This window comes from Lepus europaeus, chromosome 19, assembly GCF_033115175.1.
Source record: "Lepus europaeus isolate LE1 chromosome 19, mLepTim1.pri, whole genome shotgun sequence".
Lineage (NCBI taxonomy): Eukaryota > Metazoa > Chordata > Mammalia > Lagomorpha > Leporidae > Lepus > Lepus europaeus.
This window is the reverse complement of record NC_084845.1, coordinates 17,760,540-17,785,948: the sequence shown is the minus strand read 5'-3', so window position 1 is coordinate 17,785,948 and position 25,409 is coordinate 17,760,540. Positions and strand designations below refer to the sequence as shown.

At 45.7% G+C, this 25,409-nt stretch overlaps 1 protein-coding gene across 1 annotated transcript in view; it reads left to right on the top strand.

The window, feature by feature from the left end:
• The window catches only part of TDRD12 (tudor domain containing 12), a gene marked incomplete at its 5' end in the record, with an annotated part of 96,334 nt that overhangs the window by 59,004 nt on the left and 11,921 nt on the right, over window positions 1-25,409 (top strand). Inside the window, 11 exons of the mRNA XM_062176006.1 lie at window positions 850-910; window positions 1,268-1,375; window positions 10,238-10,423; window positions 11,968-12,124; window positions 12,515-12,642; window positions 13,647-13,838; window positions 14,084-14,212; window positions 15,690-15,807; window positions 16,413-16,552; window positions 16,668-16,888; window positions 18,871-18,970. Of these exons, the coding sequence (XP_062031990.1) occupies window positions 850-910; window positions 1,268-1,375; window positions 10,238-10,423; window positions 11,968-12,124; window positions 12,515-12,642; window positions 13,647-13,838; window positions 14,084-14,212; window positions 15,690-15,807; window positions 16,413-16,552; window positions 16,668-16,888; window positions 18,871-18,970 (1,540 nt within the window). The remainder of the gene's footprint in view (window positions 1-849; window positions 911-1,267; window positions 1,376-10,237; window positions 10,424-11,967; window positions 12,125-12,514; window positions 12,643-13,646; window positions 13,839-14,083; window positions 14,213-15,689; window positions 15,808-16,412; window positions 16,553-16,667; window positions 16,889-18,870; window positions 18,971-25,409) is intronic.

Here is a 25,409-nt window from a genome sequence, read left to right as displayed (position 1 = left end):
TCATTAGCACAAAAAGAAACTCGGATCCATTTGCAGTAGCCCCTGGCAACCACTGATGTACTTTCTGTGGGTTTCCTATTCTGACCATTGTATATAAAAGGAAACATGTAATATATGTAACTGACTTCTTTCATTTAGTACAGTGCTTTCAAAATTCATCTCTGTCATAGTATAGATGAGAACTTTGTTCTTCTTTATGACTCAGTAATGTTCTATTGCATGGATACAGCACATTTTCTCTGTCTTCATCAGTGGGTGGACATCTGGGTCTTGTGGCTTGTGCATTAAGCAACTCCATTTCCAGGAATGAAGTTTCAGGAAAGAGGACCCCTGGGTGTGTGTTTTTGTGTTTGTGTGTGTGTGTGTGTGTGTGATCCACCATCTGTGATCTCTGGCTTGTGAGTTCTCTGTGGCTGTCACTAGTCCTTACCCACTTGGGCCTGGGGCCAAGGCTGAAGGAAAGCAGTGTTGATTTTCTTCTCTGAGTTAGCAGAAGCTGTAGTGGGCAAGTCCTCCCTGGTCCTGTCTTCTCAGCCATAGAATAGATACTGAAGTAGACCAGTCATTCCCGAGCATGGTCTGGCCCCCTTTCTGCACAAGAGCCTAGGCCAGGGTTGCTGCAGCACAGATGCAGGCTTGGGGGTGGGAAGTGGGAAGATGCAGCTGGCATGGCTCCCATGGCCGTGGCGTCTTCATAAACCAGACACAGCAGGGCAAGCCATGAGTTTATAGCTTTGCCTTGGGATGTGTAGTCCATTTTACCTCTACTTAGGGAGAATTAAAACAACAATGCAAGGGAGGAAACACACACTTTTTCCTTCAGGTCGTTCCTTCTCAACTGTTTTGCAGACTACTGCAGTTTTTAAATCCGGACCCTTTGAGAGCTGATGGAATCTCTGATCTACAGCAGGTATTTCAGGCCCTAAAAATGTTAGAAGAGAGAGGGAACAGTTTTCCCTGTCAGTCCCTCACTTTTCTCCCTCCAGACTTGGTATGAGGAGAGAAACTCATAGATGAAGGACTTTAGCTGGAGACGCCTTTTCAGAAATTACCCAGTGTATCACTGCTTTAAAGAAATGGTTATTTTTTTTAAACTTCTGTGGGTATTTGGTTATTGTGTTTTCAACTTGGCAGTGTGGGTGCTTTTTGTAAGTTAATGGACTTGGGTTTTCACACGGGGAACTTTTTTTTTTTTCCGGTTTTGTAAAGTTGTTGCTACCCTGTAATTCAGGCCAGACATGGTTGTGTGATGCCTGTATCTGCTTAGTTGCAGAAGTTGAAGTCGGCTGTGCAACCACCTGTTGCAGTGCTCTGGAACAGGATCGAGCCCTGCTTGACCATTGACACGTCCCCTCTCTCAGCAGACCTGAAAAAGGTAAGTGCGCTCCTGAACCCAACTCCTGAAGAGGCACCGTCCTCCTCCAGCATGGAGTTCTTCATAAACACATCTACGGTTCTTCTTTGCATTGAAGTCCTCCCCTAAGCTTTTTTTTTTTTAATAATTTTTTTAGAGATTTATTTTAATTATTTGAAAGTGTTACAGAGAGAGGTAGAGAAGAGAGAGAAGTCTTTCATCCACTGGTTCACTCCCCAGATGGCTGCAACGGCCGGAGCTGCGCCTGTCCAAAGCCAGGAGCCAGGAGTTTCTTCCGGGTCTCCCACATGGGTACAGGGGCCCAAGGACTTGGGCCATCTTTCACTACTATCCCAGGTGATAGGAGAGCGCTGGATAGGAAGAGGAGCAGCCGGGACTAGAACCGGCGCCCATATGGAACGCCGGCTTTAACCCACTGCGCCACAGCGCTGGCCCCCTCCCCTAAGCTTTTGCTACTAACTTCTCGTTGACTCTTCAGCCCAGGCTGAGTCTAAGTGAACAGTACTTTTGGGAGAAGTCATTTTGTGACTACAAGCCCATGTTCAAATGTGCCTCTGAAAAGGGGCTCCAAGGAACAGCCAGTGGCCAGGGCAGATGTAACACACGTACTTCTGAATTGGTCGTCTTGAAACTGCCTCACAGACGATGCTTTCACTTGGCAAATTGATCATGTATGATTACTTCCTGGTAGAAAAGAAAGGTTCAAAATATTTTTTTAAAAAATGGATGCAGGAGTTTTCAAGATGGTGTATTATGGAAGGAGCTTACTGCTCTAGACTAGGGGAAGATAGTTAAAAAAAGAAGTGGAGAGAGTACAATCTCAGGGAAGAGAAAATGGCAGAGGAAACTCCATACAAATTAAGAGGGACACCGCAGACCTAGGTGGAGGGTGTGGGTGTGCACAACTCAGGACGCCAGCAGCCAAGAGCCTTAGTACCAGCTTTGGAGAGTGAGGTGAGCCAGACTGCAGCAGCCCAAGCCACTGGTGATAAAGCTGTGGGAAGAGCCTGGCGTGAATCCAACTTGGAGCCCTGGGGAGGACAGTATACCTGCCAACCTAGAGGGAAAAAAATGGGGCACGTTTCTCTCTGCACAACCACCTGGCACCAGTGCCCTGTAACTAGCCAGTGAACATACGTAACATCTGCACCAGCTCATGTCTGCATGCCCAGCAACCAGCTGAGAGGAGATGCCTGAGTCTGGCTGGGAGAATTGACAGGGTACTGGGGACTTGTAACTGTGGGAGCCTTGTGTGCCAGGATGTGACTGCATGGGAGGGTGCAGGGTTTGGCTGGGACTTTGGGCAGTCACTATGGGTGGTTGCTGCACATGTTCAGGGCTCCCAGATTGCCTGGTGAGGGTCACTGCTTCAGGATCCGGGTTTACACCGAGGACTGCACAGATCCTTTGGGTGTTCTTGTGGCAGCATGGATGAAAATTGTATCTACTGGGGCTAGCGCCCAGGCATTGGTCTACTTTGAGGAGAGGAGGTGATGAGCTGAGTCTACACCAACAGAGCAGAACAAACCTCCCCTCTGATGATAATAATAATAATAAAAAAGATTTACCATGCCCAACATGGGTGTAACCTTGGGGACTCCCCTCACCCTGGAGCACTGAACAGAACTTCTTGACTACACCCAACTCATGCCTGTATATATTCACTGAAAGAGCAGACACTCCACAAAGGCATAGTCCAAAGACAAAAGCCATCACAGAGAAAAAAATAAGAACAAAAAGTATCACCATAGACGCCTAATAATAAATAGCAATTCAAGAAACAAGAATAAGGAAGATAACATGACATCCTCCAAAGAACATAACACTTCAACACTAAAATGTAAAGATGAAGAGATTGATGAAATGCCAAATGGAATTCAAAAAATGGATTGTAGAATTACTTAAAAGTGATCAGAAGCAAATTCAAGAGGTAAAGAAATCTGTACATGATATGAATGAAAAATTTTCCCATGAAATTGACTATTCAAAGAGAAATCAAAATATTAGAAATGAAAAATTCAGGAGGTCAAATAAAAAATGCAGTGGAAAGCCTTAACAACAGACTTGGTGAGACAGAGAAAGAATTTCTGAAGACAAGTATCTGGAAATTTTACATTCAGACCAAAAGAAAAAGAAGAAGAAATTAGAAAACTAAAAAACACTGTTGGAGATTTATGGGATACTAATAAGCGACCCAATATATAGGTCTTAGGAGTTCCTGAAGCTGTGGAAAGAGAGAATGGATTAGAAGGCCTTTTTAATGAAATAATTACAGAAAACTTTCCCCAATTTGGACAAAGGGATGTCCAAGTACAGGAAGCACATAGAACTCCTAATAGACATGACTAGAAAAGATCTTCACTGTGACACATTGTAAACTCCCCACAGCAAAACATGTGGAAAAGATGCAGGAGAGAAATGCCAGGTTACTTTCAGAGGATCTCCAGTTAGACTCGTAGCTGACTACTCATCAGAAACCTTACAGGCTAGGAGAGAATGGTGAGATATATTCCAATTTGTAAGAGGAAAAAAACTGTCAACCCAGAATACTGTACCCTGCAAAGCTCTCATTTATGAATGAAGGTAAAATAAAGACCTTCCATTACAAACAAAAATTGAAAGAATATGTTGGGGCCGGCGCTGTGGTGTAGTAGATAAAAATGCCTCCTGCAGTGCTAGCATCCCATGCGGGCACCATTTCTAGTCCTAGTTGTTCCACTTCTGATTCAGCTCTCTGCTATGGCTTGGGAAAGAAGTAGAAGATGGCTCAAGTGTTTGGGCCCCTGCACCCACATGGGAGACCTGGAAGAAGCTCCTGGCTTCAGATTGGCACAGATCCAGCCACTGGGGAGTGAACCACTGGATGGAAGACATTCTCTCTCTCTCTCTCTCTCTCTCTCTCTCTCTCTCTCTTTCTCTTTCTGCCTCTGCCTTTCTGTAACTCTTTCAAATAAATAAACAAATCTTTTAAAAAAAAAAAGATTATGTCACCACTTGTCCAGCCTTACAAAATATTCTTAAGGATGTGCTACATAAAGAAACACAAAACATGGTCATCACTGTGAAAGAAAGTGAAGGCAAAAAATCTCCCAGTAAAAGTACAAAGGAAATCCGAAGGAAACAATAGGAATATTTATGGAAAAATGGCAGGGCCAAGTCAAGTCGTTATTTATCATTAGTCACCTTGGATGTAAATGACCTCAACTCTCCAGTTAAAAGATACAGACTGTCTGAATGGATTAAAAAATAAAACCTATGTATTTGCTGCCTACAGGAAACACATCTCACCAAGAAAGATGCACGCAGACTGAAAGTGAAAGGATGGAAAAAGATATTCCATGCTAACAGAAACCAAAAAAGAGCTGGTGTAGCCATCCTAAAATCAGGCAAAATAGACTTTAACACAAAAACTGTTAAAATATACAAAGAAGGGCACTATGTAATGATTAAGGGATCAATTCAGCAGAAAGATGTGACTATTATAAATGTATATGCACTTCATTACAGGTCACCTAGTTGCTTAAAAAAATATTAATGAATCTAAAGGGAGACATAGACTCCAATACAGTAGTAATGGGGGACTCCAATATCCCACTTTAAGCAATGGAAAGATCAACCAGACAGAAAATCAACAAGCAAATAACACAGTTAATGGACACTACAGACCAAATGGATCTAGCAGATATCTACAGAACTTTTCATCCTACAGATGCAGAATACATTCTTCTCACCAATGCATGGAACTTTCTCTATGATAGACCACAAGTTAGGCCATAAAGCAAGTCTCAGCAAATTCAAAAATATCAAAATCATACCATGCATCCTCTCGAATCACAGTGGAATGAAGCTGGAAATCAACAACTCAAGAATCTCTAGAACATAGGTAAACACATGGAGACTGAACAGCATGCTCCTGAATGAACAGTGGGTCATTGAATAAATCAAAAAATTTCTGGAAACAAATGACGATGCATCAGAACTTATGGGATACAGCTAAAACAGTGTTAAGAGGAAAGTTCATAGCACTCGGTGTCTACATCAAGAAGTTAGAAAGGCACCAAATAAATGAGCTGTTATTGCATCTCAAGGACCTAGAAAAACAACAGCAAACTAAACCCAAAATTAGTAGGAGAAAAGAAATGATTTTTTTAAGATTTATTTATTTATTTGAAAGTCAGAGTTACACAGAGAGAGGAGAGGCAGAGAGAGAGAGGGAGGGAGGTCTTTGATCCGACGGTTCACTCTCCAGGCGGCTGCAACAGCCGGAACAGTGCAGATCTGAAGCCAGGTGCCAGGAGCTTCTTCTCGGTCTCCCATGCGGGTGGACCCCATGGACTTGGGCCATCTTCTAGCTTTCCTGGGCCATAGCAGAGAGCTGGACAGGAAGTGGAGCAGCCGTTTCTCGAACTGGTGCCCATATGGAATGCCAGTGCTTCAGGCCAGGGCGTTAACCCACTGCGCTACAGCGCTGGACCCAAGAAAAGAAATAATTAAAAATGGAGAAGAAAAAACAAAATTGAAACCAAAAAAGTGGTACAAAACATCAGGGAAGGGTCTAGCGCCGTGGCTCACTTGGTTAATCCTCCGCCTGTGGCACTGGCATCCCATATGGGCACCGGGTTCTAGTTCCAGTTGTTCCTCTTCCAGTCCAACTCTCTGCTGTGGCCCAGGAGGGCAGTGGAGGATGGCCCAAGTGCTTGGGCCCCTGCACCCACATGGGAGACGGAGAAGAAGCACCTGGCTCCTGGCTTCGGATCAGCGCAGCACCAGCCATAGTGGGCATTTGGGGGGTGAACCAATGGAAGGAAGACCTTTCTCTCTGTCTCTCTTACAGTCTATAACTCTACCTATCAAAAAAATAAAAAACAAAACAAAAAAAAAAAAAAAAAAAACAGAGAAACAAAGAGCTGGTTTTTTGAAAAAATAAACAAAATTGACAGACCATTGGCCAAACTAACCAAAAAGAAAAGAGAAAAAAGAGGGAGAAGACCTAAATCAATAAAATCGGAGATGAAAAAGGAAATGTAACAGCAAACACCACAGAAATAAAAAGAATCTCAGAAATTACTACAAAGAACTATATGCCAACAAATTGGGAAACCTAGAAGCAATGGATAGATTCATGGACACATACAACCTACCTAAATTGAGCCATGAAGACACAGAAAACCTGAACAAACCAAAAACCAAGATGGAAATTGAATCAGTAATAACTGATCAAGAAATGCCCAGGACCAGATGGCTTCACTGCTGAATTCTACCAAACTTTTAAAAAACTGACTCCAATTATTTTCAAACTATTCAAAACAATTGAAATGAAGGGAAACCTCCCAAACTCTTTCCATGAAGCCAGCATCACCTCAATTCCTAAACCTGAAAAAAACACAACAGTGAAAGAGAACTATAGACCAATTTCCTTGATGAACATAGATGTAAAAATCCTCAGTGAAATACTACCCAACTGAATGCAGCAACTCATAAGAAAGATTATTCACCAGGACCAAGTGGGTTTTATCCCTGGTATACAGGAATTGTTCAACATTCACAAATTAATCTATGTGCTACCTCACATTAACAAACTGAAGAACAAAAACCATATGATTATCTCAATAGATGCAGAGAAAGCATTTGATAAAATACAGTATCCTTTCATGATAAAAACTTTGAGCAAATTGGGTATAAAATGAACATTCTTCAACACAATCAAGGCAATTTATGACAAACCCACAGCCAGCATCCTATTGAATGAGGAAAAGTTGGAAGTATTCCCACTAAGATCTGGAACCAGACAGGGATACCCACTATCGCCATCATTATTCTATATAATCCTGGAAGTTTTAGCCAGAGCCATTAGACAAGAAAAATAAATCAGAAGAATATAAATTGGGAAGGAGGATATTTGCAGATGAAATGATTATATAGGGCATCCAAAAGACTCCACTAAAACTATTGGAACTCATAAAAATGATTTTGGTGAAGTGGCAAGATAAATCAACACAAAAAAATCAGTAACCTTTGTATACACAGACAATGCCATGGCTGAGAAAGACTTTCTAAGATCAATCCCATTCACAATAGCCACAAAAAAATTAAATACTTCTAAATAAATTTAACCAAGGATATCAATGAACTCTACAATGAGGATTACAAAACATTAAAGAAAGAAATAGAGGAAGAAAAAAATGGAAAAATCTTCCATGTTCATGTATTGGAAGAATCAATATCATCAAAATGTCCATACTGCTGATAGCAATTTACAGATTCATTGTGATAGCAATCAAAATACCAAAGACATTCTTAGATACAGAAAAAATGATGCTGAAATTCATATGGAAACACAAGAGGCCCTGAATAGCTAAAGCAATCTTATACAACAGAAACAAAGCCAGAGGCATCACAATACCAGATTTCAAGACATACTACATGCAGCTCAATTCACTATAGCTAAGATATGGAATCAACCCAAATGTCCATCAGCTGATGACTGGATAAAGAAATTGTGGGATATGTACACCATGGAATACTACACAACGATTTTAAAAAAGATGAAATTCTGTTTACAACAAAATGAATGAAACTGAAAAACATCATACTTAGTGAAATAAGCCAGTCCCAAAAAGACAAATACCATATTTTCTCCCTGATCTGTGATAACCAACAGAGCACCTAAAAGGTAATCTGTAGAAGTGAAATTGACATTCTGAGATACAGTGACTTTGAATAGCCCTTGTCTTAACTGTTGAAGAACAGTTTTATTTTTTTCCATGCAATTTCTTGAACTCTTTACTTAGTATAGAGTTAGTCATATGTTTATAGGTAATTGAAAGTAGATCTTAGTAAAAAATAACAATGGGAATAGGAGAAGGAGGAGGAAGAGGGGTGGGAGGGCGGGTACTGTGCGAAGAATCAGTATATTTCTAAAGTTATGAATTGCATGGAGTGTATGTTCCTTAAAAGGTTTCTGGAAAAAATGTATACAAAGAGAGACAGATATTAGTAGACAGAAGTGTCTACAGGCCTTTGGAAGATGGCAAAACAAGTGATGCACTGTGGCCGATGATAGTGGACGGAGTGAGGCTGTGAACTTTCCTGTCCTGTTCCCTGAACATGCAGAGCCAGTTTGTATTGTTTCCAGGAGAGAGAGATTGGAGGCTCTTTCTGGAAAAAGCACATGGCCCTGGAGAAGTAGCCTCTAGATGATTCTGTCTGGAATTCTCCCAGTGCAGATGCCCACCTCCTGGCCTGTGTTCCCTCAGTGACATGACACTCACATGGTGACAGGTTGTCCCACCCACCATGCTTCTAGCCAGGTTTTAGTGTTGGCCTCTGTAATAGGAACAGATTCAGGGGTCATGGACATTTGAAGAAAGCCTTCAAGTTCACAAACAGGAGAGACCAAACTCTGAAGGAAACAGACAATGCCAGGAGTAGAAGAACATGTGAGAAAGAATCCTCCAGAATCAGAGAATAAAACTGCATCCAGTTAGCATGATGCGGTGCTATGAAAAAAGGAACAGTGAGAAACTAAAAACGTGGACATCCAAGCAATTACAGAAACTTTTCAGAAGCAGCAGTTGGTTTGAGATATAAAATAGAAGCTAACTATCAAAGTAGAACCACAAAGGCAAAGAGATGGAAATAATTTTAAAAAACAAAAAAGAATTTTGACCAGTCCAAGGTCTGAAAGTGGGATTTCTAGAGAGAGATGGAAGGGGGCAGGCGGTTCTCTGAAGGGTGAGCTGTGGCCATTGTCCCACCTGCAGCCATGACTCTGCAAATTAGTGGTTAGTCTGCCATCACAGACAGAGGATGGCAGGTGTGTGGCTGTGAGGCAGCAACACCCAAGGGTCTCAGAGATCATGGAGGCTTCTAGAAGGAAAGGACCTGGTCCTCCCAGGACCAGCAGTCAGAATGGACCTCAGACGTCTCCACAAGAACAAGAGGTATGGCCTTGAGCACTCTGGTGAGAAGTTAGTCCCTTCCTCATTCTGTCAGGGAGGGGTGAGGTGGAGTGAAAATGTCTTCAGATGTTCAGAGCTCCACAGAATGTACTTCCCCTGTTCTCCATCAAAGCGAAGGCTTAAGCCAAGAAGGGAACTCCCAGGATGGCAGTCGAATACTGAGTGCGGAATAAGCAGCCTAGATCGCAGTGGCTTTGGGGAGGAGGACGTCACAGAGAAATGGTGCTGAGGAGCCCAGCCTTTGGGAAGATCATGACATGGTGGAACATTTGGATTTTAGTGTCAGATTCGTAGGAAAAGAAGCAAATAGAAGTATGTTTTTAAAAAAGCCTTCCAAGGCCGGCGCCGCGGCTCACTAGGCTAATCCTCCGCCTTGCGGCGCCGGCACACGGGGTTCCAGTCCCGGTCGGGGTGCCGGGTTCTGTCCCGGTTGCCCCTCTTCCAGGCCAGCTCTCTGCTGTGGCCAGGGAGTGCAGTGGAGGATGGCCCAAGTGCTTGGGCCCTGCACCCCATGGGAGACCAGGAGAAGCACCTGGCTCCTGCCATCGGATCAGCGCGGTGCGCCGGCCGCAGCGCGCCGGCCGCGGCGGCCATTGGAGGGTGAACTAATGGCAAAGGAAGACCTTTCTCTCTGTCTCTCTCTCACTGTCCACTCTGCCTGTCAAAAAAAAAAAGCCTTCCAAGTGAAGCTGATAGACGGACTGATTATTAGACAAATGGGGGGAAGAGCCACATTGATGTCCCAGAGTGCTTGAAGCAGAGGCCAGTGTGCCACCTATGGGGAGTACCATATTCAGTAGTGGCTAATCTGTAGTGGTTATTGGAGTAAAGTGAACAATGACATGGAGTTCTTGTTGGTTTCCTGTACTTTATTGTGGTTTTGGGGTTTTGTGTTTCGTAGACTCTTCAAAGAAACAAGTACCCTGGACCCAGCCACACGGAATCCTACTCGTGGCCTCCCATAGCGCGTGGTTGTGATGTGGTGGTCATTTCTCACTGTGGAAATGACCCTTTGCTGTACCTCCCACCAGTTCTCACAGTTTTGCAAACGGGGGGCTGCTACAAGTCGCTGCCAAGTAGAAACGGAGTAAGTTGAGATGGTTTGGTTTCCCAACAAAGCAGATTAAGTGTTTATTTTTAACTGTTGGTGATCATCTAGTGACAACTTATTCAGTTTGTTTTCACCATTTTATAGATAAGAACATGAACTCATGAAAAGTTACTTAGGTAAATTCTTAACAGCTGACAAGAGGTAGAAGTAGAATATAAGTATCTACTGTTATACATTCTTTAAATTATTTCATAACAACCATATTGCTTTATAATCCTGCTTTGACCACATGAGGGGATCTGAAAATAACTGAGAAAGATGATGGGATGGAAAGGAATTGAGTATTAGGGTCGAATGATGGTGGGTAGAGACAGCTACCCTTACTGGGCTTTGTCTTATGGGTGAACTGATGGATCTAAAATCTCTGGCACAAAGGGTGCAGTACAAGTAGTTCTGCCACTCATCATCAGGAGACAAAGAGTAGGCAGAAACATGCAGTAGTTTGTTTTCTAATTATGCTGTGCAGTTTAATGATTGCCCTTTGGACACCTGCATCATATTATATATTGATTTAATCAAATGAGTAATTAACCAATTTTTAATTTATTTGGAAAAGAGAGATATAAACAGAGATCTTCCATCTACTGGTTCATTCCCAAAATGCCTGTGATAGCCAGGACTGAGCCAGGCCAAAGCCAAGAGCCCAAAATTCAATCCAGATGTCCCATGTGGGTGGCAGAGAGCCAAGTTCTTGAAGCTGTCACATGCTGTCTGCTAGAGTCTGCATTAGCAGGCACCAGAATCAGAAGTAGAACTGGACTTGAACCCAGGCACTCTGATAATGGGATGGTGGGCATCCCAAGTGGCATCTTAGGCACTGTGCGATCCCCACGGTCACCACGAATACATACGTGTCTATCCCCAAACTGGTGAACAGCTGAGCCGTGCTGGTGAGACGCCACTTGGGTTAAAGTGAAAGGGATGTCCAGGTCTTCCTCCTTGTGCCCCCCTCTGCGTTCTCCACACCTTTGTGGCTGCCCTGTTCTTGGCCCTTTGTCTGGAAGTTGGCACCCACCTGGGTTCTGTCTTCGTCAGTGGAGGGCATGTGTCCGGGAGGGTATTTGGCAGCAAGTGCCTGGGGGCTGGTGGACTGCCGAATTCAGAAGGGGGTCTCCTCAGGAAGAGGTGTCAGCCTTTGGGAAGGCCCTTCTCAGGGGTGCCTCCTCGCCCTGCGGGGTCTGGGGCCAGACTACCGTGTACTAGCTGTGCAGCTCTGGGCAGCTGGCTTACCTCTCTGTGCCTCAGATCTGCCATCTGTGAGATGGAGTAACAGTAGACCCCACCGTGAAGGAGTGTCCAGAGGACTCAGTGAGTACTTGTGAAGTACTAGGTTCAAGTCCTAGGGAAATCTCACTCAGTGTGTCTAAATCTAATGAATTTTGCTGAACTCTTCAATGACGATGGTAGTAAAAACTCTTGAGAGGCTTATGCTGTGCAGGGAGATGTTCTGGATGTTTCCATACACTAAGTTTGATTCCTAACCAGTGTCCACAATTACTTGAATTTGCTTGTCTTTGCAGCCTCTTGCAGTCATCGTGTGCCCTGGGTGGAAAAAGGCCCAATTTACTTTTGAATTATTGGAAGACTATAGCAAGTCCTCGCGGCCTCTTCATCCCATGTTGTTAACAATCGGACTCCACAAAGATGAAGCCAAAAATTTGAAGCTCCCCAGGGGATGTAAGCGTCCTTTCCGGTCTGTGGGTTTTCCTGGATCCCTGTCCAGCGGGCCGTGTGATGACGGGGCCCTCGTTCCCCATCAGTCACCAGTGGGTGACCTTGAGACAGCGGTGTGAATTCGTTCATTTGGCAGCTCTTTGTCGAGCATGTGGAGTGTGTTAGGTGCTGGACACAGGGTGTGGACTCCAGCCTTGCCTGCCTTTCAGGAGCACGAAGCCTGGTGGAGCCCGGCACTGGATTAGATACTGGCGGGGAAGAGCCTCAGTGGGCAGGGGCTGGCCGCACCCACCTGAGTAGGCAAACCGCCTCTTGAAAAACATCGGAAGATCAGTAAAGGAAATGTTAGAGAAATTGTGGAAAATCTGATTTTTTTTTTCTTTGAAAATGCAGGCGATGTGATTGTCACAACCCCACAGAGCCTCCTGCGGCTGCTCACCTACCAGAGTTTACTGTTTCTCAGGCTCTGCCACCTGGTCCTGGATGAGGTGGAAGTGCTCTTCTCGGAAGCCAATGAGCAGGTAGGCCGTGGGAAGGGTTGCAGTCCTGACCGCTCTGAAGGGTCGGGGAAGTGTCCCGTTGGGGAGCAAAGGGGCTAATCCACGCTCCCTTCCCCTTGTGACTTCTGTAATGGAGAGAATCATCTGGAATTTCCTTCCCAGTGTTAAAGTTCTCACTGATAAGCAGTTCTTCACAAGAAGATTTTTCTGAATATTTAGTATTTTTCTGATTATGGAAGCAGGAATTCTTAGAGAATTTGAGCAGAGACCAGGGAAAAGCCCCACATTCATAATCTCACATTCAGAGGAATCGCTTCAACTGTTTTGAAGTATTTTTTTTAATTCCTGTTTTTATTGATGCATATATTTTATATCAAGAACATAATTTAGGTACAGTTTTGTAACTTGCATTTTGCAGTTAACACTGTTGTATTGTTAGTTGCTATTCTGCAGCATGATTTTCATTGGCTGTATGGCACTGAATCACATGCATGTAACACAACTTACTCCAAAATTGTCTTATTTTTGGACACGTAACCTAGTTTGTGTATGTCTTTGGCTAAAGATCTTACCTTTTTTCCTCTGGGGTTACTGCATTGTACATTTGCCTGTGAAAGCACAAACCGGTTGACACTCTCCCTGTGTCACCAACCCTGCTCCCGCGCTCCCGGGGCCAGCTTGCTTTGCAGTCTAATTAGTAAATAATGAGATCTCCTTAGCTTGGTTTGTATTTCCCTACGTTGAACATTGTGTCCATTCCTCTATGATTTGCATATTCATTTCTTTACCTTCTGTGGGTGGGATGATCTTTGTCACCAGTTTTTAGAAGTTTCTTTGTGAACAGCTAATCCTTTGTTACACATATGTACCAAGATTTTGTTCGTGCTCCAGTTTTTTTTTTTTAGAGTGGGGGTTTTTGGATGTTTATTGACTTGAAATTTACCATTTTCTCCGTTTTATATTTTATGTTCTGTCAAACCAGCTTATTCTCTCTTAAAATGAAATGAATTATACTGATTTTTTAGATGCTTGCTATATTAGATAACTTTAAAAAAAGTATTGACGTTGAAGAAAGAGAGTCTGCCCCCCATCAGATCGTTGCAGTTGGAGTTCATTGGAACAGACATATAGCGCATTTAATCAGAGAGTTCCTGAACGAGCCCTGTGTCGTGATCACAGCCATGGAAGAGGCTGCCCTCTGTGGCAACGTCCAGCAGGTACCAGCCGGGGGGCCGGGGGGAGGGGGAGCAGGGCTGATGAACACAGCAGGCAGCTGCATCACATGGGTTGATGTTAAACCATTACACTCTGATTTGACTTGATACACAAATTTGTGATCATGTATAAATTTGTATTGATTTCCTATGCATTATTTCCTTTGAGAATCAGAACTTATTTACAGAAAGTGAAACTGGAGCGCCTTGAACTTTTAGAAAATGATACTGTTGTATGTCATTACTAGGTTGTGCACCTTTGCCTGGAGAGTGGAAAAACTTCTACTTTACTCCAAATTCTTGATTTCATTCCAAGCCAGACACAGAAGACCTTGATCTTCACCTGCTCCGTGGCTGAAGCAGACATGGTGTCTAAGGTGAGCCCTACCACACGTTAAAATGTCCCCGCTATTTAAACTGTGGTTGAATCTCATGTCATCAGAAAATGACCAGGGGAGTTGAGTATGCGAAGGGGGAAATCCGAGTCCACAAATTTAACATCAGGCCGCAGGGGAGTGGGCTCTGCTCCCGGAAGCACTGGTGCTTGGAGGCCTGGCAGTGGGTCTGGTGCCCCAGGGGTGCAGCCAGCCTCGCACTGTAGCAGCGCTCCCCTGGGGAGCAGTGCTCACGGCTTTGTCGTGGAAGAGCAGGGAGAAGATCCCACTTGTGAAGAAATGCCCACATTTTGTGTTCCCTTTTTTCAAGAAGATTGAGAAGATAACAGTTACTGTGTAGCTAGAAAGATCAAATATTGGCTACAAGAACCAGATAAACTGGCTTAGGATATATCCAGCTTGATCTGATTTTGTCTACATAACTGCTCAAGTATAGAAACCAAGCCAGATACGGGAGTCAGTTGTATGTCTACCTTTCTGCAGTGATGACCTAGAAGGTAGAATTCAAAAGGGCGGGGCTTGACCTTGTTGGGACGCCCACATCCCATTTCGGTGCCTGGGTTCAAGTCCTGGTTCTGGCCCTTGATTCCAGCTTTGTGCTAAAGCACACTGGAAGGCAGTGGTGCTGGCTCAGGAGTTAGGTTCCTGATACCACGTATCTGGATTGCATTCCTGGGCTCCTAGCTTTGGCCTGGCCCAGTCCTGGCCATTGTGGACATCTGGGGAGTAAACCGGCAGATGAGAGTTCCTTCTGTCTCCATCTCTTAAAAAAAAAGTGCTTATTAACAAAAGTGCTGTGTATTTGATGTGTGTATACATATATGTTCACACCCATACTTGGTACATTATATAGATAAATATATACATGTCATTTAAAAGGGATTGAAAATATTTTATCAAAATAATATTTTAGCAGATTTTTAGATATAGATCACAAAATTGGGAAAATATATTTATTCAAAACTTACAGTCATCTCATTAGTAAGAATGCCTAATCAGGGAGGTAGTAGTTTCCCAGATAATGTAAAGTGGCTTATGTTGATAATTATTATTTTTTTTTAATTATTTTTTATTTGAAAGGCAGAATTGCAGAGACAGAGGGAGAGACAGAGAGAGAAGGAGCTTCCCTGTGCAAGTTCACTCCCCGAATGGCTGCAACAGCCAGGGCTGGGCCACACAGAAGCCAGGAGTCCAGAATTCCATCCAGATCTCCCAGCTGGGTGGCAGGGGCCCCAGTACTTGGGCTGTCTTCTGCTGTTTTCCCAAGTGCATTAACAGGGAGCTGGATCAGAAGTGGAGCAGCCAGGACTCAACCAGTGCCCATGTGGGATGCTGTATCACAGGTGTTGGTTTAACCACTACACTACAACTCCAGTCCTTACGTTGATCGTTCTTGATGGAACGAATGGCTTTGAGCTTGTTCCTGACTGTGAAATGGCCTCTTTGGTTTCTCCTTTAGGTAGTGGAAAGCAATTCAATATTTTGCTTGAAAATGCACAAAGAAATGGTTTTTAACTTAAAAAGTGTTTTGGAACAGTGGAAAAAGAGGTTGAGTTCTGGCTCTCACATTGTCCTAGGTAAGTGTTTTAATTTCTAACTAATAGGAATCCTGTCTCTAATTCATTTGTACCTGTGTTTCTCATCTCCAGAGTTCTCATTCTTTCCCAGGTTGTCTGGGGGTTAGTAATGTTCATTTTAAGCTGGAGATTAACCTCCGCTATGATTTTCCTGTTGAGGTGACTCTAGGGCCCCCAGGCTCTCAGGTTGGTAGGCAAAAACCCTCGGTCTAGACTTTCTCCCTGGAGTTGTGGCTGGAAGATCCCTGTTGGGTAGGTGGGTGGGTGAGTAGGCCTGTAGGGATCATTATCAGATACATGCCTGTGCCGAAATGTGGTTGTGAATGATAGTTAGGTTGAACATCAGAAATATGAAAGGCAAGATGCACAAAGTAAGTGAAAAGTATACAGGCAGCCTGAGCATTGGAATAGAAAGAGGCACTGTTGAACTGGAAGGGAGACCACTTCTCTCTAGAGTTTAATTACCACGGGCTATGGCACTATGGGAAGGAAGTTTCTTTGCAAGTGTGAAGTAAAATGCACACGGCAGTGTTGTGTCGTGTCGTGTGGTTTCTGGAGCGGCTCGTCCCCGGCTCACGAGCGGTTGTTGGAATCCTCTCCCCCAGCCTTGACGGACGATTGCATACCACTCTTGGCCATCACTGATGCCACATGTGTGATTCACTTCAGCTTCCCCTCCTCGCCAAAAGTTTTTGGTGGACGCCTGTATTGCATGTCTGATCATTTTCAGAATTTAACCGAACAGGTTTGCTTACTTTTTATTATCTTCAGGGTGTCACGGTGGGTTTCTGTGTAATGACATGTTTCCCCGTTTAGACTGGTGTGGGTGACCCCATTCCTGTGTTCACCCCGGTGTTAAGGGTTCTCCTGCAGAACAGGGAGACAGGAAGACCAAGTCTATCTTGCTGCTGACGGAGAGAAACGCGAGCCATGCCATGGGCGTCCTGCGCTACTTGGAGCGAGCAGATGCCAAAGTCCCGTCGGAGCTGTACGAGTTCACTGCAGGGGTTCTGGAAGCCAAAGAAGATAAGAAGGCCACAAGTCCTCTTTGTCCGTACCTTAAGGCTTTTGGATTTTGCAAGTAAGCCGGTGTTCTTGTTCTAAAAGGGAGCTAGCCCGTGCCGTCAGGTGCACAGCTGCTGAGTTTACCGCTGGACGCGTGCACCCTCCCAGCACTGAGGGGCACCAGAGGTGACTGCCCTCTCGGCAGCTGTCAGCCTGCAGTAATGTTGCTTGCTTTTGAGCCCCATATAAAGGGACTTGTAGTAGGTACTCTTTGTGTTTGGTCTCTTCCTCAACCCAGTGTCAGCAACACCTGTCTGTTGTTGTGGTTTCTGTATTTTACTGAATGTAATTTGTGGCTGAGTGTTGCGTTCTCTGACTCTATCACAATGTGTGTGTGTCCCTTCTGCTGTTGCTGGTTTCTGGCTATTGTGTGTGAAAACTGCTGCGAGCAGCCTTGTTCATGTCTTCTTGTTGAAATTTGCATCCATTTCTCTTTGTCTGTATTAAGGAGTAGAATTGCTAGGTCACAGGATGGGTGTCCAGCCACCTCCTCCTGGTAGTTAACCTATTGGGATCCTGAAGGCTGTAGAACACAGTTTGTGCTACTCCACCTTGAGGTATAGTGGCAGACCACTGTGACTTTAATTGGATTTCCCTACAGTGAGGTCAGACATCTTTTCATATGCTTGTGGGACATTAGACTATCCTCTTTTTGTGAAATGCCCGTTCAGATTATTGACGGTTTTTAAATTGGGGGCTTTTGAGGGCTGGCACTGTGGCATAGTGGGCTAAGCATCTGCCTGCAGTGCCGGCATCTCATATGGGCGCTGGTTCTAGTCCCAGCTGCTGCTTTTCCAATCCAGCTCTCTGCTGTGGCCTGAGAAAGCAGTAGAGGATGGCCCAAGTGCTTGAGCCCCTGTACCCACATAGGAGACCCAGAGGAGGCTCCTGGTTCTTGGCTTCAGATTGGCTCAGCTCTGGCCATTGAGCAGATGGAAGACCTCTCTCTCTCCCCCTTTCTCTCTGTAGCTCTGCCTCTCAAATAAATAAATAAAATCTTTAAAAATAAATACATGAGAACATTTATCTTGTTCTTACTGATTTATGGGTGGTGACTATATAGACACATATATACGTGTGTATAAAACATGTATATAACATATATACACATATATGTACATATACACACAGATATGTATATATCTGGGATATGCATCAAGAATGTCTTCTCTCAGTCTGGCTGTAGTTTTTCACTCTTTTCAACAGTCCTTTGGTTAACAGACACTTGGTTTGGTACAGCCTTTTAGGGTTGCTGTCTTGTATGTTCTTTCATGAGAAATATTTGTCTATCTCTGGGCCATAAAGACATTCTCCTATGTTTTCTTCCAGAAGCTTTTAGCTTTAACGTCTAAGTCCGAGATCCACACTGTGTCAATTTGTGTGTATGGTGGGAAACAGGGCAGAGTTGGCATCTTGCAAATGATGCTCCCTCACCATTTATTACATGGGGCCAGCGTTGTGGCACAGCGGGGTACGCTGCCACCTTTGATGCCAGCATCCCACATCAGAGTGCTGAGTTGAGTCCCAGCTCTTCTGCTTCTGATCCAGCTCCCTGCTAATGTGCCTGAAAAGGCAGTAGATGATGGCCCAAGTTTTGCCACCCACGTGGGCAACGTAGATAGAGTGCCAGGCCTCTGACCTTGGCCTGGCCTAGACTTGGCTGTTGCGACTATTTGGGAAGTGAACCAGCAGATGAAAATTGATCCCCTCTCTCCTTCTGTCACTATGCCTTTCAAATAGATAAATCTTTTTTTAAAAGAGTATCTACTAGAAAAGTAATCAAGTAATTCGTTAAGTTTATTCAGTGTTAAATTTTAGAAACCCTTTCAATTATTTATATGTTGTATGTGTCATGGTTACTTAACTTTTAAGGTGTTTGGGAGAAAAATTCTCTGATGATGGTAGATTAATTTTCTAAAGAACACTTAAAAATTTGTGGCAACAATTATTAATAGTGTTTTTCTGGTTATAAAAATTTAGTGTTCTCCTTTTTCTCAGAGACCAAAGGATCTGTCCTGACCGACATCACATTAACCCAGAAATGGACATGCCCAGGAAATTATCCAACCAAGCCCTGCCCATGTCTGGATACATTAAAGTAAGTTCTGGTAAAGATCCTTTTTCCCGCTGAGTAGTGGCCATCTCAATGAAGGTGCTCCTGAGTACCAGAATCTTACAGGAACACAATTAGGACTTTGTAGTCAGTGCTAGGGAACAGCTGCTTATCTGACAAGTGACCGGGCTCCCTAGAAGCAGCCTCATTTCAGGGCCCCAGTTTATTGGTAAAAGCAAGGTCAAATTAGACAAATGGAGGAAAATTTAGGGATTATATTTTTCAGTTATATTTTTAAAATATTGTTTCCATTTGGGGCTATTAAAATAATGCATTGATTACATGAATCTTTTCAAAACATCCAAGATTATTCCTTTGAGGAAAATCCTTGAGATGCAAATAGAATGGCTGAGTTAAACAATTCATTTTCTTTCAATCCTGGATGTCTTCATTTCTTTTTGCATTAACATATTTTCTCCCATTCACCTCTTTCCATAAGACACTGTCTGTTGTGTTAGATTCTTAGGGCTGCTATAGCAGGTTACCACAGCAGTAGTGACCTAGAACAGCCTCATTGACGTTCTCGTGGTTTGGAGGCCGGAGGTCCAGGATCAAGGTGTTGGCAGGGCCGTGTTCCCTCCACAGCCAGCACAAGACTGCCTGTGCTACCTCTCCCAGCTTCTCTTGACCCGGCCATTCCTTGGTGTGTCTTGCTCGGAGCCACAGGGCCCCCATCCCTGCCGCCGCCTCCTTACCGCCCTCCCCCTTTTTTCTGTGCCCCTCTGGAGAAGGGCCCACCCCCGACCCGGCCTATCCACGACATCTCCTCGCCTGCAGAGACCCTGTGAATGTTAGGACACAGACGCACCTTCTTGTGGGGCTGTTTTGCAAACTATTACGGTTTTCATTATTGAGATAATTTTTTCTTTAATTCCTCATTCTTTCCTGGGTTCTGTCACTCATTTCTAAGCTTGTCTAATTCTGATTTATGTTATTCTTTTATATCATAATATTTTTTAAGCTAAACTGGGCATGCCTAGAAATTGCAGATTACAGTTTTGGTCTCTGTGTATCCATCTTGCTAGTGGCTCTCATTGTCTGTAGAGGCTGTTCTGCCTCTTACTATCTTTTTAACTATTTTATTAAATATTTTATTGCTTATTTCTTATTTTATTATTGCTTAATGTGAGATTTGACTTTTACTGTGATTTGAATGTTGAGTGCCCCTGAGTTCCGTGTGTTAAAGGTTTGGTCCCCAGCATCTTATGTTAGTGGTGCTGAGGAGGCGGAAACTTCACCCAGTTGTGAGGGTTGAAGGGTTGGCCTTCAGGAGGTGATTGCTTTTAATGGGCTCTTAGGGTGTTGGGATTGACTCACAGGGAGACAGGGAGACCTGTACTCCGTCTCACTGGGTGATGTGCTGCGCCTCCTTGGGACCCTCCCAACAACAGTGCCCTCACCAGATACCCGCTTGATGGGGCTGTGGATTTTGACTTGAACCTCCAAGTCTGTGATCCAGAATAATCCTCTCTTTTCCTTCATAAGCAGTTTGTTCCAGGTATTTTGTTACAGTGACAAAAAGCTGATTCATGTAACCTCAATTCTTTGTCTTGCTCACTTTTATGTAAATTCCAGTTTCTGAAAATTTTAGGAGGTGTGGGTTAGGGTAATTTTTCTAATTTGACAGAGTTCCCATTTCTGTTGTTGATGTGTTCTGTGTATATGTGTGTGTGTGTGTGTATAGTATATATATATATAGTGTGTGTGTGTGTGTGTATATATATATATATATATGTAGTATGTGTACGTTGATAAAGTGTCTGAGGTTTGGAAACATCCCGGCCGTCTCCCTCCGCACTTCGGTCTGGCCATTCTCTTGCCCCTGGAGGGTCAGTAGGGTGTGTCATAGCAGCAGCAGCCTGCCCCGCTGCGGAGCAGGTGAGGGCCTTCCCAGTGCAGCTGCTGTTGTCCCACAGGCCACAGCATCTTCCCAGACGCCTGCCGCCTCCCCCACAGTTCTCCATTCCTGAGCCCATTGGACGCTCTGCCACTTGCCACCCAGACACGGGCACCAGGCGGCTTTGGTGGATGTGGGTGGCTTTTGCTCTACTTTTAATTGTTTTTTCATTGTTTTTTTAAATTAATAGATACTAGTTTTTGGAGCAGTTTTAAATGTACAGAAAAGATGGGATTCCATAAGCCTCCCCGCCACACACAGTTTCCTCTGTTACTAGCATTTTGGGTTGGTGTGCCACATTTGTGACAACCAACAAACCAGTATTGCTGCATTTTTATTAACTGAAGTCGGTGGTCTCCGTGCCGGCTCCCTGTTGCTGGTGTAGAGTTGTGACAGATGTGTGGTAGTGCCTGTCCCCCACCGCGACGTCAGCATACGGAGTCCTTTCATTGCCTCGAGCTCCCTGCGCTCCGCCTGCACGTCCCCCTCCGGCCCCCACACTTAGGACAGCCGTTCTGCTTTCCCTGAATGTCGTCTATTTAGGGTCCTTTTCAGATTGCTGTCTCTCGTGTAGTCATTAATACATGTCTGCAGGGCCGGGGCATGTGGTACAGTGAGTTCAGCCACCACCTGCCATGCTGTCTTCCCGAATCAGAGCACCACTTTGAGTCCTGACTGCTCCACTTCTGATCCAAATCCCCACTAATGCACTTGAGAAGGCAGCAGAGGATGGGCCTCTGCCACCTATGTGGGAGACCTGATGGAGCTCCACAGCCTGGCCTTGGCTGTTTGTGGCGAACGGAAGATCTCTGTCACTTTGCCTTTCAAAAAAAAAAAAAAAAGAATCTTAAAAAAAATACACATCTAGATCTCTGTAACTGTACCTTTTAAATAAAAATAAACAAATCTTTAACAAAATCATACACATCTATTTTTCCTCCAGCTCTTGCCATGGCATGAGGCTTCATTCCTTTTCCGAGCTGAATAGTAGTTGGCTGTCAGTGTCACAGCTGGCGCGTCCATTCACCTGCTGCATCTGGGCTTTGGCTCTGAGTAAAAGCGCTGCAGACACCCATGTGCAGGTGTTTGGCGTGTGCTCGCTGGATCAAGGGTACACGGTGTTTAGTTTTATAAGACACTGCCAACTGTTTTCCAGCACAGCTGTGTCAGTTTACATCCCCTGAGCAGTGAACGGGCCTTCCTGTTGCTCACTTCCTCACCGGCGTTTGGCATAGTCAGCGTGCCGGATTTCAGCCATTCTGTCAGCGTGTGGTATTTTTAATTTCCAGTTTCCTCATGACACACCGTGCTGAACATTCCTTCTTTTTTAAAATATGTCTTCATTTATTTGAAAGGTGGGAGGGTAGTAGATAAAAATATACAGAAAGAGCGAGCTCCCATCCGTTGGTTCTCTCCCTAAATACCCTCAGCAGGGGACCAGGATCACTAGCCAGGTCTGCTGTGTGTGTGGCAGGGAGCTTGTCACTTACCCTGTCACTGCTGTGTCCCAGGATCTGGATTAGTAGGAGGCGGGAGCCAGAGCCAGGGACTGAGCCCAGGAGCACCAGCTCTGGGGCGCTGGCATCCTAACCTCCAGGCTCACTGCCGCCCTGAACAGGTTTTCATTCGTAAATATGCCATCGGTATGGAGTCTTTGGTAAAGTGTCCATTCAGACGGTTTTAGTTGGTTGGTTTATTTTCCTGTTATTGAGTGTTAAGAGTTCTTTGTATGTTTTAGACACAACTTGATCAGTTAAGCATTTTGCGGAAGTTTTCTCTCAGTCTTGGTCTGGTCTTTTCATTCACTTTATAGTAGTTGTGTCTTTTGCAGAGCAGAAGTTTCTGTTTTTAATGCAATCAGCTCACTGATTTTTTCTTTCAGGATGGTGCTTTTGATGTCCTATCTTAAAAAGCCGTCCCCGGGACTGGCACTGTGGCGCAGTAGGTTAATCCTCTGCCTGTGGTGCCGGCATCCCATATGGGCGCCAGTTCTAGTCCCGGCTGCTCCTCTGCCAATCCAGCTCTCTGCTGTGACCTGGAAAAGCAGTAGAAGATGGCCCAAGTCCTCGGGCCCCCACTCCCACATGGGAGACAGGGAAGAAGCACCTGGCTCCCGGCTTCGGATCGGCACAGCTCCGACCGTTGCGGCCATTGGCAGTGAACCAATGGATGGAAGACCTTTCTCTCTGTCACTCCATCTCACTGTCTGTAACTCTACCTCTCAAAAAAAAAGCCGTCCCCAGGCCCAAGGTCACCTAGGTTTCCTCCTATGTTATTTTTCTATCTGCTTTTATTTGAAGCCCAAGGAGATATTTTGTTCATAACTTAGAACTTACTGCTGTTAAGTTCTGTTCCGGTTTTGGTGTTGCTCTCAGTGGGGATTTAGGGAGACAGAAATATGACACTTCCTTGCTGCCAACTCCTCAGAACCCCTAACCAAATCTCTTTTTAAAAACAATCAGGGCTGGCGCTGTGGCTCGACAGGCTAATCCTCCGCCTTGCGGCGCCAGCACACCAGTTCTAGTCCCGGTTGGGGCGCCGGATTCTATCCCGGTTGCCCCTCTTCTAGGCCAGCTCTCTGCTATGGCCCGGGAAGGCAGTGGAGGATGGCCCAAGTGCTTGGGCCCTGCACCCGCATGGGAGACCAGGAGAAGCACCTGGCTCCTGGCTTCGGATCAGCGCGGTGCGCCGGCCGCAGTGGCCATTGGAGGGTGAACCAACGGCTAAAAGGAAGACCTTTCTCTCTGTCTCTCTCTCTCTCTCACTATCCACTCTGCCTGTCAAAAAAAAAAAAAAAAAAGGTATATTGTCCGTGCCCAGGCGTGCTGATCCCCACGCGAGACTGCTAGACCTGCCGCCGGGTGCAGGCCTGCATTCCGGTGTTTGCTGAGCATGCAAGGCCCCAGGCCGGCACACAGTCTTACAACTGCGGCGTGGGCGCGGGGAGCGCACCCTTTATACCCATTCTCCTGAAACTGCCACCACTGGGGCCTCAGTGTTTTCTCTGTGCGTCTTTTTATAGTTCCGCTACTGCCGTGTGTAATCACATTACGCCCATTCAGGTCTCATGACGTGGTAGTGCATGTTTTCCTCAGGCCGTGTCTGCCTTCACCAGGTGGGCATGCAGATGGGGGCCCTCTCCACAGGGGGAGCCTACCTTCCCCAGCACCCCCTGGGCCAGGACTGTGTGTGAGCAGGAAGGAGAACGGCGCACGCGGCCTGAGGACACAGGATGCTCCGGGTTTGTTAGGGCAGCTTCCCCGAGCTGCCTGCCAGACACGGTTCCTGTGTCTTGGGGCGGGCGTTCCCGTGGAGGTGGTCAGCAGGAGGCGTGAGAGAGGAGTTCTGTGCCTTGGGGCGGGCGTTCCCGTGGAGGTGGTCAGCAGGAGGCGTGAGAGAGGAGTTCTGTGCCTTGGGGCGGGCGTTCCCGTGGAGGTGGTCAGCAGGGAGCGTGAGAGAGGAGTTCTGTGCCTTGGGGCGGGCGTTCCCATGGAGGTGGTCAGCAGGGAGCGTGAGAGAGGAGTTCTGTGCCTTGGGGCGGGCGTTCCCGTGGAGGTGGTCAGCAGGGAGCGTGAGAGAGGAAGGTGACTCGAGGTGGCAGCAGGTGCTGTGCAGAGCTAAGAGGCGGTGAAGTACCAGTGGGTGTCTTGGTGTGAGTGTGCCGGGGCAGGGGGGCACTGTCTGCAGAGGCGTTGACGAGCACTCAGGCCTGAGTAACAAGGACCCAGCAATGGGAGGATCTGGGGAAGAATATCCCAGGCACAGGAGTGAGTGAGTGCAAAGGCCCTGAGGCAGGAGGTCTGTGGCGTGCTTACGGGGCAGCACAAGGCTCACGGTGATGAGAGTGCGGAAGTGGCAGGTGATAAAGTTAGAAGGGGCCACAGAAGTGGCTGTGGGCTGTCAGCCCTGGGAGTCCCCATACTCCTCTTGATCCCGGCCTGCCTCCCCGGCCTTACTCCCAGTCAGCGCTGGCCTCTCCGCCATCCTGACAAGTAACTCCTCCTCACTGCCACCTGCCGGGCAGACAGGGCGCCCTGCCTTAATGCAGATGAACGCCCTCCCCACACTCTGGCAGGTGTGCCGGTGCCTCCCCGCCTTCCCCCTCACACACCAGCAGCCCTGCTGTCTTAACCGTGCCGTGCCGTGGCTGTGGCTTCTGTCCACGCCCTGTCACTGCAGGCCCCTGGGGCTGGTTTGCGGAAGGCTTTTATTAAAGCACTTCTGCTTATTTACGTGGAATCAAGTAGAAGTGGCTCGAGACAGCAGTGCTGTTCCAAGGAGAACTGTTACAGAAGTGCAGGTGGGAAGTAGACGATGGGATGCTTCTGTTTAAATGGAGCCTTTAAAATAATGGAATTTCTGGCTGGCATTGCGGTGCAGTGTGTTAAGCCACCGCTGTGACACCCGCATCTCGTATCAGAGCACTGATGTGAGTCCCTGCTAATGCAGCCCGCACAGCAGTGGAAGATGGGCCACGTTCTTGGGCCCCTGCTGCGCGGGTGGGAGACCCAGAAGAAGCTCTGGATC